Source organism: Pleurodeles waltl, chromosome 8 (genome assembly GCF_031143425.1).
Source record: "Pleurodeles waltl isolate 20211129_DDA chromosome 8, aPleWal1.hap1.20221129, whole genome shotgun sequence".
In the NCBI taxonomy this organism is placed as follows: domain Eukaryota; kingdom Metazoa; phylum Chordata; class Amphibia; order Caudata; family Salamandridae; genus Pleurodeles; species Pleurodeles waltl.
Genome location: NC_090447.1, coordinates 1,267,561,768 through 1,267,575,333, shown reverse-complemented (window position 1 = coordinate 1,267,575,333; position 13,566 = coordinate 1,267,561,768). Strand labels below are relative to the sequence as shown.

At 41.9% G+C, this 13,566-nt stretch overlaps 1 protein-coding gene across 1 annotated transcript in view; it reads right to left on the bottom strand.

Moving 5' to 3' along the window:
* LOC138248538 (lysosomal proton-coupled steroid conjugate and bile acid symporter SLC46A3-like) overlaps positions 1-13,566 on the bottom strand; it is a 253,168-nt gene that overhangs the window by 122,794 nt on the left and 116,808 nt on the right. Inside the window, exon 4 of the mRNA XM_069202202.1 lies at positions 5,726-5,809. Coding sequence (XP_069058303.1) covers positions 5,726-5,809 — 84 coding nt within the window. The remainder of the gene's footprint in view (positions 1-5,725; positions 5,810-13,566) is intronic.

Sequence of the window (13,566 nt, the reverse complement as noted above, 5' to 3'; positions counted from 1 at the left end):
AGTGCTGCACCATTTACAGATGACAACCCAGTTTTTGTTCAACCTGGGCTTTTTGTTGAATGTGCCCAAATCTCATCTGGAGCCCTCTCAGTGCTTCCTGTTCATAGGGGAAGTACTGGGCACAACATTAAATCATGCCTTCCCCCCTTCTCGGAGTATTCAGGACATTCAGGCTATGATTCTGATGTTTCAGGATAGAGCCTGCACCTACATGCCTGGAGATTGAACGGGGCAATCTGAATTCTTTTTCTCTGGATGTTATATTATCGGCCAAGCGACACTCCACCAAGACTGTTTATGCTGGTAAATAGGCCAAGTTTGTTAAATGGTGGGAGGAGAGACACATTGATCCTTTAAAGGCCCATTTGCCCAATGTTTTACAATTTGCTCTTTCCTTGGCACAAGGTTGTGCAGTTGCGACAGTAAATGACTACCTGTCTGCACTGTCGGCATTTATTTGTTTGCCTGATCAACACTCCTTATTAATGTCCCCTATAGTTCTAAGGTTTCTTAAGGCTTTGACTAATAGGTTTCCTCCCACTCTGTTTATTATGCCTCAGTGGGATTTAAATTTAGTTTTAACGTACCTGATGGGTACACCGTTTGAGCCATTACATAGTTGCCCATTGAGGCTCCTTACATTTAACCCTGTTTTTCTTGTAGCGATCACTTTTTTAGTGAGCTGCAAGATCTAAGTGTTTACCACATTCCATGCTAAGAAGGTGGTTTTTAGAACCAGGGCGGCTTTCCTACCAAGGGTTGCGACTCCTTTCCATTTATGGCAGTCCATCGCCCTTCCTTCTTTTTACCCTCCTCCCCATCCCTCTAAGGAGGAGGAAAGTCTGCACCATCTGGATCCAAAAACAGCGCTGAGCTTCTGTGTGGACAGGACAAGAGGCTTCAGAATGGATAATCAGCTTTTCCTTGAGTGTGTGGGCACGATGAAGGGCAAAGCTGTCCATAAAAGAACTCTGTCAAGGTTGGTCAGTCTTTACATTAAAATATGTTATTCACTGGCAAAGACGGATCCTTCAGAGGGCATTAGAGCTCATTGGACTAGTGCTAAGTCTACTACTTCTGCTTTGGCTAGAGGTGTACCTGTTGTAGATATTTGCAAAGCAGCAATTTGGACTTCCCTCCACACTTCCCCTAAGCATTACTGCTTGGACTCAGAAGTGAGGAGGGATGGTCATTTTGCCCTTTCAGTGCTGCAGGATTTCTTAGTATAGCCAAACAGGCACCTTCCTCTGAGTGCAGGACATCTTTGGGATTCCATTCAAATGGTGAGGTATCCACATGTAGATGTCTCCGTAAGAAGAACAAGTTACTTACATTCGGCAACGATTTTTCTGGTGGATACAGTATCTACCTGTAGATTCCTCACTGTCCCATCGGCCTCCCTGTTGCCTGTCTGGTTATGCCAAGAAAGATAAAATTTGTATATATATATATATTGTGCATATGTTTTTTGGACAAGTTGTATGTTCGGAATGTATACTTCCTAATAGATGTCTTTAGGTAGATTCTTGTTTTGAGTTTGCACATGTTGTACTTGTGATGTTAGCGTTTAACCATTTGCCTCGAAGGCAGGGTAAGAAAAGTGGGTGAAACTGACAGCACACCAGTGAGGACTTCTTATGGCTACAATGATGTCAGACGGAGTCGCATGCGGAGCCGTTCCATTGTGGCGTCCTCGTCAAGGTGGAGAGTGAGAAGGAAAAGATTTCCATCTAATACTGTATCCATCAGAAAAAGCATTACCGAAGGTAAGTAACTTGTTCGTCTAGTTGATATTAGTTTTCATTTTTTAAAAATAATTATGTAAAATGTGTAAATGTTTTTTATATTATAATTTGTATATTTTTGGTGAATTAATAAAGTTATTAAATTATGTTATGTGTTTTACATGAACTACTTTCTTCTTTCCAATTCTTTCACCAATGTTGCATAGCATGGAGTGGGAATAGTAAATTGTACCCCACCGGAGTCCAGAGCGTTCTATACTGTTGCACAGAGTGGAGTGGAAATAGTAAATTTTACTCCTGCGGAGTACATCGCTTTCCCTACTGTTGCACAGACTGGAGTAGGAATAGTACTTTTTACCCCTCCTGAGTTAAAACTTTCCCTACTGTTGCACAGACTGGAGTGGGAACAGTACATTTTACACCTCCGGAGTCCAACGGTTTCACTACTGTTGCAGAGATTGGAGAGGGTATAGTAAATTTTACCCCTCTGGAGTCCAGTGTTTTCCCTACTGTTGCACAAACTGGAGTGGAAATACTAAATCTTACCTCCATTAAGTATAATGATATTATTTCAGTCCATAACATATTTATGAATATTGTTTAAATATCTGTAATATTATTATTTGATTATTTTTTACAAATGTTATGATATATACTTATGAACACACACACATATATATATGTAATATAAATTATATTTTTAGTAAATGTGTTTTTTTATTTTAATTATTTTGGTAAGATATTTAGGGCCTAATTATGAGTTTAGCGGGCAGACCACCGGACCGCCATGGCAGCGGTCCTTCGAATGGCACCAGATTGACAGTCCTAGGACCGGTGGATTACGAGTTCTCCACGGGGCTGGCGCGACTGGCAGGCGAAGGCAGGGGGCAGTAGAATGGAGCTACTGCTGGCCATGTTCCCCTACCTATCAGCAACAACAGGAGGATTGTTCCCATGCACCACACTGTGCATGGGACACAGTGTGCCCTTGAACCTCAAATATTTTGGGGGGCCCACATGGGTCCCCACCTTCTCCTCCATGGGGCCTTACCCCTGGGGTACCCGTTTTGGGGCCCTTACCTGCCTGACCACCAAGCTTTCCATGAAGCCATTGAAAGCTTGACGGTCTGGCAAGGCGTAATGGCCATGGTGGTCCCAATGCTAGGACCTTTAACATTGCCCGCCAAGGTCAGGACCCTACTGACGGTGGCGGTGCCAGCGGACCGCTGGGGGTCTTTTTTGCGGTCTGACTTCCAAACTCGTAATCCAGTGGTCTGACCACCAAAGTTGCGGCGGTTGGATGCCACCACCACCATGGCGGTCCTCGGACCGCCAAACTCTTAATGAGGCCATTAATGTTTTATATTTGGTTTTGTTACATTTCTATGATATATACGTTTTTATACTAGTAAATTGGAAAAAAATCCCAAAAAATAATATAACGTAACATATATATTTTTAATATTACTGGTACATTATATATATGTATGTATGTACATACATACATATATACGTATATTTGTGTGTGTGTTTACAGAAGTAAATATGTATTCTTAATAATAAATGTTACTTAAATTTATTGACTATTCATAATATTAATGTTATGTATTAAAATATTTAACATTTACTATTTTAATTGCCTATTTAATTAAAATCAGCTTTTTTACAATAGTAGTGTGAAACGATATTTTTGTTTTTCGATATTTTTGTATTTACCATTTTATGTATAGGCAAACTATATTTGTGTAAGTGATATTTTTTAGATTATATTTGTGTACCCCTTTTTTTGGACTCAATATTATGTTACTGCACCCCCCCCCCTTTTGTTGACTACACCTTCCTTTACCCCAGAAGTGACAAGGCAGAATGCGGGGTCATGTGTCATTTTTTTCTCTATTATCCCATTTCACTTTCTCCGCCTCAAACACTGGCTTTCATGTTCTAGTATATGTGTTCACCTGTGGGGCGATGAAACTGAACTTCACTTCAGTTGGATCTTGAGCACAGCATTAGAGCAAACCCTTACAAGAAGATTGATTGCCAAACTAACTACACAAATCCTTAGTGTACATGCTCACTTATAAGTTGCTAGCCTTTTCTTATGATACTTTGACAGGATCCCTTCCATCATCTTTGTTCATCTGTTAAAATTCAGTGACCTTTTTAAAAACCAGCACGGACTCAGCTGTCAGCGGCTTGTACAGATCGAAATTCTTCTCATTTCAGACTACAAGACACAATGCTTTTGAATAAGCTCTCATTCAATAGACTCATCTTCCAAACCAAACCAGATTTGTTCCAAGATGGCTTCTTATGGACAATACTTATTGTTTTCAAAGCCTGTTGATTATTAGGTGTTGTTGAAGCTCTCTGATAGTTACTTTTTTGATACATAAGTTTTTTAATGGAGAGCATATACTTTCCTTTCCAGTTACCTAGCTTCATTTGAGCAGTTTTTAAAATAGCCTGATTCCTAAAGTGGCTCAAGTATGGTGATTTGTTTTAGCGCTGTAGGCATCAGGATTGCCCACAACCATGATCCATTTTGTCACTTTCATTAAGCCCTGGGGCAGGGAGGGGTGAGGATTGTCTGGCTGTTGTGGCTAGTTGGCCATCTTGGGACTTGTGAAGATTCGCTTATAAACTAATGAGATAACAGTAGTTCTTAAAATTGAAGAGAAAGAGCTACATTTAGTTAAATTAGGTTTAAAAAAAAACAAAAAGGTTTTGCTCGCTCACATTCCTGTGCCAGATGCATTAGTTGTATACAATGGTTGTAAATGGTGGGATGTTTTTATAAATACTTTCAATTTATCTGTGATCATATTGTCTACGTATGTTTGAAGAGGTGGTATTCCAGGATGAATTCAAATTGAACAAAACTCTTCAATTTAATGGAAGAGTGAGTTAGTTTACTCTGCAACACCTACCATCAATGCCTCATACCTAAAAATTGCTTCTTAAGTACATTTCTTGTCCCATCATCATCTATCAGATTAATAAGTGGGCAGAAGGTTTGTGCCACCCATGGTCTCACTACCAGTACAGGGAGTCTCTTATCTTTTGCAGATCTCTGATGTCCCACAAGATATCAACCTTTAACCTGTAAGACACCACTTCTCACCAAAGAAGCCTGAAAGCATAAGTGCCAGAAGCTACCGAAGGACAGCATCCTGAACAGAGTTCAGCGGGACTGAAAAGACAAGTCTGCAGGAGTTGGCTTCACAAAGTCCACATTTCAAAGCCAATCTTTTGGGGCACAGCTTATCCTATAAGGGCTGCAAATGAAAGTGCACACTGAGGTTAAACCCTTGTAAGACCAAAACAAAGATTCAGAGAGGAGATGAGATGAGATGAGAAATGATTTGGTGATGCAATGCACAGAGGAGTGGTTACTGTGTAGCCACTGGTGAGTATACTGAAATATGTATGACAACAGGTAGCAAAAAGTGTGTCCACATCTGGGAGTGATAGGGGGCTGCGTATAGGAGAGCTACACATATTTGCAATTGATGACCTCAAGAACACAAGGACAATGTAACATTTCCTGATTTTATTGTGCCTCGGGAAGAAATCAAAATGCTATACATTTTTGTAAAAAAAAAAAAAAAGGTTACATCTTTACATCATTTCAATTAATCGTACAGCCTGGTACGTATTAGGCACGAACCAATGAAAGCTCCTAATATTACAGAGAATCAATCGGATACCCATTTTGCTAAAAGAAAAATTTAAGCCAGAATTTCACAGCAGAGAATGACACTAAAGCTCCCAGCTCTAAACTCCACAAACACAATGCTACTGGAAGGATGAAACTGCCAATAATGTGGATTAACTGGTATATGAACGGGTCTTGTTGTAAAATAAACACATACTTTTACTTTTTTTAATTTTAACTCAGAATATTTCCAGGCTGAATTTGACATAAAACAATGAGTGTTCCTAAAAGACTTTGAAGTATGGGAGTAAAGTACACTCACCTTGTTCACTGTCAAGCACCACCTTTGACATCATTGATCGAAAGATGGGCAAAGGCATGAAAGCGAACACGATGACCACTCGAACTGTGAAGCAAAACAGATAAGAGTTACTAAAGCAATAAAACCTTCAGGCTACATACTTCTACTCTTATAGTTAGATATTACAGACAACAGGGCTGCTTTGCCTGAGAGTGCACCTAAATGTTCAAGACTCCATTCTGAGCTTGTCCTACTTGAGGCTAAGGATAAGATTCTTTGAAATCTTGTAGGTCAAAGGCAATTAATATGCTACGAATTTGCTTTTCTTGTAGAACAGTATAGTATTTTAGAATGAAACATTTCAATTGATACCACATTCCCTTTATCCCTCATACTAATAAGAACTACTAGCTCATGACTCCCAGATGCCTTGAAACTTAGAACTTTGGGCCCAATTGCCATAGCAATTGAATATTCCATCAGGTGTAGGATTAAGTATTCTCTTGCTGTGATTGCCATTGGCTTGCTTCTATTCACACAGGGATCAGGTGTTAAGCCTGGAAATCTATGACTTTCAGAAATGTTCACAACTATGACAGTGAGTCATGAGACTAAAGCCAAGAGACTAAGCTCAAAGTCATAAATCTTTAAAAAAAGACAAGAAATTCAAATTTGTTTTGATTTACATACTTAGGGCCTCATTATGATGTTGGCAGGCCAACTGCGGAGCTGTCGGTCCCCCCCACCCAGAGCCGATTACAAAGTTTCCATTGAGCTGCCCAGCGCAAACCTCTGAAGTCAGAGGTTTCTTCCAGTCAGCCCAGTGGAAACAGTGCAGCGGCATTGGCCTCTGCTCCTCTTGGCAAGGCCAATGCCGTCACACAGAGGGTGCTCCCAGCACCCTCAGAATACACACTGTCTGCCTCAGTAGAAAGTGTGCTGTCTGAGAGTGCTGGGCAGGGGGGCCGCCAGCACTGGCTTTCTTACAGGCTTTTCAAGTCAGATTCTGCCTTGAAAAGCCTGGCAGAAAGAAGACTCGTAATCAGCACAGCGGCACCACGACTCCGACCACCGCCACCCTGTTCCTGGTGGTGGCGGCAGTCCCCTGGTGGTCCAGCCGCCAGGGTCGTAACTTGGTGGTCGGACTGCCAGGAGTGCATTCGTAATGAGGCCCTTAGTCTAAAATACATTTTAACATCAACTTTAAACTTCTATCATGTGATTCAATTAGAAAGGCACCTATGTCACACTGTGAAATTCAAGCAAATTGCACATTTAAAATGCGTGTCAGTGCATCTTTCTACATTCGTTTTTCTCTCATGTGCATTCATAAACTTAAACTTGTCACAGTCTAATATCTTCAGTAATACGAGGAACAGAGCTAAATTTTACACTCTATCACTCCCTCACAAAAAGGCCAAATTCTCATTTCAGTGAGCCAATTCAGAATTCCGATGTCTTATTTAGATAAGGTCTGCTGTAATTGTCCATTTTCTTGAAAAAACGTAATAAATGCTTCTCCTGTTCTCCAATTTTATCTCCTTCTTTATCTGTCAATTCTGTGCTGTTTTCTCTTTCAGTAGCTTGTACATTTTGTAAAATCCAAGTGTATCTATAATACATAAAGCCACAATCGACAGGGGTCTCAAGATAATTCCTACTATCCCCTTTCCCAGGTCTCCAACACATTTTCCAATGGCTGAAAAACCACTTCCATTAATCCCATGCACCTGGTGCTGTCAGATTTTTCAGGTCTGATATTCATGTTTTCTATGTACTTTCCTATATTCTTAAATTTTCGGAAAAACTACTCCCAGATAACAAGTTCCATACCTGCCTTTTGGCAGTTTGTAATACGCTTTTTTCCCTACAAGTAAAAGACACACCTGGGATCACTGTATCCTGTCCATTTAAAGTCCCATGTCCTTTTTTAAAATCTTTATTTTTATTCAGCAGGATGGATGATTGAATGCAAAAAAAGAGCGACAAAATATACTCATAGAATCATCATTATCCTTACTGCGGGACAGTATTGAAAACAAAATTAAAACGTTTCCCCCTAAAACATTTAAAAGATGGCAAAACTCTAATAGTAAAGTGCAACAGTGCCAAAAGTGCAAACCAGAGCTTAATACAGCACATTTCATATTGTAATGTTTGGGGATTCGTTCAAAGAGCAGCATCACAAATGTTAAAAAGATCGAAACCATCACTACAAAACATTATCAAAAGCAGCATCAGACCATCTCCCCCTCAAGCTAGTTGAGGATGGCCTCAAAAAACGCATGGCTAATATGCAGCAGTGCTGAAAGCGCAGATTCTCACTGAAAACTGTATCTAAAGAACAGAACATCTCCCCAGAACCATTAGAAATGCTAGCTGAAGCTTTGATATTAAAGTGTGGACAGTGGAAAAGTTCAAATCACAGCACAATGTAGTAAATTTCAAAAACAGTCATTATCCTGGTTGCAAAACATCCTCTGAGACTGGATCGGATCATCTCCCTGTGAGGCAATTAGAAATAGCAGCAAAAAAGCGTAATGTTAAAGTGCAAACTGCAACGTAATTTCAAATTTCAAATTAAAAAAGAATTGAAAGAATTGGGCATATAGGGGGTCATTTTGACCTTGGTGGTCTTTTTCCAAGACCGCTGAAGAACCGCCATGCGGAAGACCGCCAGTAGTGGCGGTTTTCCGCTCGGCGTATTATGACTGTTGGCTGCTCTCTGTCCTTTTACGGACGGAGAGCCGCCAACAGCCATACTGGCGGGAGGCGGGGAAGTGGAGGTTGCTCCACCTCCACCGCCACGCCAGCAGAACACCACCCAGCGAATCACGTCCTGTGATTCGCCATGGCGGTGTTCTGTTGGCGGTGTGGTGTTGGCGGAGCTGCCCCCATGGCTCCCGTCCCCTCCCAGAGGATCATCGGACCAGGTAAGTCGATCGTCCGTGAGGGGAGGGGGGTGGGGGGTGTTGTGTGGGTGCATGGGGGTGTGCGTGTGTGTATGTAGAGGGGGTGTGTGAGTGCGTGTATGCTTGCGGGGGTGTTGTGTGTATGGGAATGAGTGCGTGTATGTCTGTGGGTATGTCTGTATGGATATGTGCGTGTATGTTTGTATGTGGGTGTGCATGTCTGCCTGTGTGTGTGTATGTAGGCATGTATGTTGGCGTGTGTGCGTGTGAGTGTGTAGGTGGTGCCTGCGAGCGTGTCGTATGGGTATGGGTGATGTGATGTTGGGGGTCGGAGTGGGGAGGGGGGCCCTGCCACCTTTGGGGGGTGGCAGGGGTGGTGGGGGGTAGGGGAGGGAGTCGGGTCGGGGGTGGCGGTGAGGGGTGGGGGAGACCCCTATCAGTGCCATAGTGCTTACCACCATGGATTTCATGGCGGTTCAAACCGCTGGAAATCCACGGCGGTAAGCCAGGTGAAAATACCGGCAGCGGTATAGTGATGGCCGCCGGGCTAGAGACCCAGGTCTCCAGCCCGGCGGTCGTCTCCGCCTTAGCGGGCGGAACGGAGAACCGGCGGATGACCATGGCGGTAACCGCCATGGTCATAATTCCAAGCAGTAAGACCGCCAGCCTGTTGGCGGTCTTACCCCCGGTTCTCCGCCTTCTGCCAGGGTCGTAATGACCCCCATATTCTAGTAGCAGCAGCTCCAACGAAGAGCTTTGTATTAGCAATTAAAAGCATTGAGTCTTGACAATCTCTGGGAAATCCATTGCTTCAGCCGAAGGCACACTAAAGCTAAACAATGAATAGGAAAAGTACGCCGGGGCAGCAGGAGCTAAAGCACTGAAAAGGCCACCCATCTCGCCTCAAATTTCAGCCTCTACCCTCTTAGCAAAGGCCTCTTCAAACGTTTGCGTTCTTTTCATTTTTCTAACCCATTGATGGTACAATGGAGCCTCTATTGTTTCACAGCCCTGCAAAATCAGAGAGTGGGCCACTGGGAAAGCAATTGATGTAAAATACTGCTGGTATTTTTGCAGGTGCCCCACCTCATACAAAGACCCAAACAACACCAACATTGGGGTCGGAGAGATCTTGGTCTGGGCATTACGACTGATTGCGTGAAAAACCTTGCGCCAGAATAGTCGTAACCTAGGATAATCAAAAAAAATGTGGACCCGTCCACCACTCACCATTGCAGAACACCTAAAGCACTGACTGGGCACGGATGGGAACATCCTATGTAGCTTATGGTATGTTTAGGATGCTAACCACCTGGATAAGAAAGCCATATGTTTAATATTTGCTGCTCTTAATGATGTATGTCCTAGCTCACAGAGAAACTGCCATTCCTTACTATTGAATCTGCAATTTGTTTCCTGAACATTTTTTTTGCAACAGCTCGGGTAGTGATTTCGGATTAATATACTAGTGTAGCAGATGGTCCCCATTCCCTGCGCCTATCAACTTAGTTTCAGTTATACAATGTACTATCAGCCGAGCTGCTCATTTGTTGCTATGTTGTTGCTCTTTAGAAAGCTGCTAATTTCATTAAACCTCAAATAGATTGAGGAGCTCTGGTTACACAGATGCTGAATTTCAGAATCCCATGCTATCGAATTTACTCTGATATAGTAATCTCCTAATTTTCTAAACCTGAGTGCTTCCTAATCTTTTAGAATACGTTTGCTAGTGACAGGCCCCAAATCTTGCAGCCTTGCAATACAATGGAGGTATGACAAACCGAAATAATATGATCTAAAAAAGGCCAAAATTCATGATGATAAGGCCAGTGCTGTTTTATACCTTGTTTTCTTGGTAACTTTTGTGGTATGTAAATACACCATAGCTTGATTTGACTTTCAGTAATCATTAAATCCAGCAAGAAATTATCAAGCACTTGGGAATCTGATGCTAATTGAGCCATGAAGTCAGCTAATGCAGCCTGATAATATGTCTGGAGATGGAGTAATGCTAGGCTTTGCTGAGCTACATCAAGTTGTAATCCTGACATTTTCACCCTGGGCTGCTTGCTTGACCATTTGAAGGTTCTCATGAAACTGTTCACTTCATTAAAATATGCACTAGAAATTCTAAGGGGGCCATTCGAAACTAAAAATAAAAATAGAGGGAGAATAGACATCTTTATTAACGTTACCCTAGGAATCAAAGACAGAGGTAGAAGGATCCATCTCTTTAACAACATTTGTACTTTAGAAAACATGGCCCCATAATTTAACCGGAATAATTGAGAATAGTTGTTTGATACAAAGATTCCTAGGTATCTAATAGGACGGTTTGGAATCATCTGCTAGCTAGCTGGGAGTTCAAAACAAGCTGCATTAAACAAAAGAAGCTCAGTTTTTGCTTTGTTGACTTTATACTCCCCGCAAAACAGGTAATTTCATCAAAAGCATTCTGAATATTTACCCTGTCAGCCTTCATGTATATAATTGCATCATCAGCAAACAAGTTCATCTTTGCCATCCAATCTCTGGGAGGCAAAATCAAAGGATTGGCACAGATCCTGACCGCAATGGGCTCTATAAAATGGATAAAGAGCAGCGGGGACAGAGACCACACCTGCTGAGTGCCATGCTTTATCCTTACAGGCCCTGCTTCTTTGGTGTTAATGATGATCTTAGCTTCTGCCCCATTGTAAAGTTCTTCAAACATACTAATCATTGGAGATGGAAATCCAAATTTTCACAGGATGAAAAAGAGTGCCTGCCAATTGACAAGGTTGAACGCTTTTTCTGCATCCATCATTAGTATTGCCACCTTCTCATAAAATAGTCAATAGCGTGAATCAGGAAATAAGTATTGGAGGCCATCAACCTCTTAGGTGCGAAACCGTTTTGATTGTGGTGTATTATCTGTTGGGCACAAGATGCAAGACACTTGGCCCAAACTTTCATCAATAATTTATAATCCACATTCAACAAGCTAATGGGGTATAATCCACATTCAACAAGCTTATGGGGCAGTAATAATTATTGTCTGATGGATTCTTATCTTTTTTCAGCACATTCACTACCACTGATTCTCTGAAATTCTTTGGAATAGATACAGCTTCCTTCATATTAATAAAAAGTGTTGTTAGAAAGAGGGGGAGTTCTGCCTCAAAAGCTTTATAGACTCCATTGGGGATGCCATCACTCCCACTGGCTTTAGCATTTGCCATGCTTTAAAGGGCGGCAGCTATTTCCGCTGGCACTATTTTCTTTGACAAAACACTTTTCTGAATGCTAGAAATTTGCCGTAGCTGCCCTGAACTAAAATAGTCAGATAGTTAATCTTCTGTTACTGCCTCGTTTTCTTCATAGATCCACCTATAATGGTAGAGAAATATCCCTGCTATCCTTACACTATCGGCATCCATAGCCCCAGGAGCTGGATCTTTTATTTGATTAATTAGCTTCCTAATCTTCTGGGTTTTTGTCAACAATGCCAGGTACTTTCCCACGTGCTGGATCTCCTTGTAAAGCTTCTGCTTGAAAGCTTTACTCCCTGTACTCACCTCTAGCAGAAAGAAATCCCTAAGTTCTTGCTCAGCTCTAGTAAGCTCGTCTCGTACTACTAGGCTAGCCATTGGGTCCAATGGCCTTGAGGCATCCCTCATTGTACACTTTACTGCAGCGTAACAACTGTGAATTTTGTGAGTCCATGTCCTGAATAGATTGGCCTTATAAGATATCACCTGTCCCCAGAATGCTGCCTCGAATGCTTCCCATACCATAAAAATGGAAGCAGTATTGGAATTTATCTCAAAGAACTCCTGAATAAACTTACATTTCAGTTAACCAGTTTTAGTCAGAGAACAATGACTTATCAAATTGCCATTGTGGCCTCTTCACCTCAACAGCTTCCCAAACGACCTTTAGAAGAACTATGAAATGTTTTCAGAAGGAGTTTGCCAAAGTCTCAACCTTTCTTGTTGTCAATAGCTTTGATAAGAGGAAGAAGTCTCTTTGAGGGGCATACTCAAACTGGCAGAATAACACGAATATTGTGTGAACTCGGGGTACGCAAAGCACCATGGGTCCACCAGTGCCAGATCTTGCTTAAATATATTCAGGAGCTTAGCTATTTTAGGCTTGAGCTGCCTCTTGTCTTTATTAGAGGTATCCAAAGACAAACCTTGTATAAAATTAAATTTGCCACCCAGCACTAATGGTCCCTCCGCCTGATTGGCAAGATTATACATTTGTTCCAGCACTTCAGGTTCATCAATTACAGGACCATAATTATTGAAAAAATGTAAAACTCTCTCAGTTGCTCTGGCTTTTACACATATTCACCTGCCCTTGTTATCCCTTAGAACCTCCTTTACCTTCCAATCTAGCGTATTTGAAAATAATACAACCACCCCCTGTATCGCCCAAAAATGAGTGGATACACTCAGGGAGTTGCTTTAAAAAAGAGTCTCCTGTAAAGAAAAATGCCTCTGGGTTCAAGGAAGCAATCCTTTTTAACAAAGCACCACTCTTTTGTTTATTCAAAATGCCATTCCCATTGCAGGTGATAATTTTTATATGCAATGCTATTATTATCCTGCAGGATTAAGCTTCACCCCTATCGGACCCTGCAAAACCTCCTTAGGCCAACAGGAGACCCCCTCGAGCATCCAGAAACATTCAACAAAATCGCCTATGATTACCAAAATCTTTTGAACCTTGAACAGAACTTTCCTTCGAATACACTCGCCACTCTCACCCTGCTAATTTTTTACTGATACCCTGCCCCTCCACACCCTCCATCCCTCCCAAAATGCCAAAACCCATCACCCATAGACAGGAAGGGATACCACCTTGCTCCCAGCCTCCCCAAAACACAAAATGGGTGCCTTATTGATGCACTCAACTGCACTCTAGGAACAACCCCCCCACCCTCACTGAAAAAGCACCAATCAC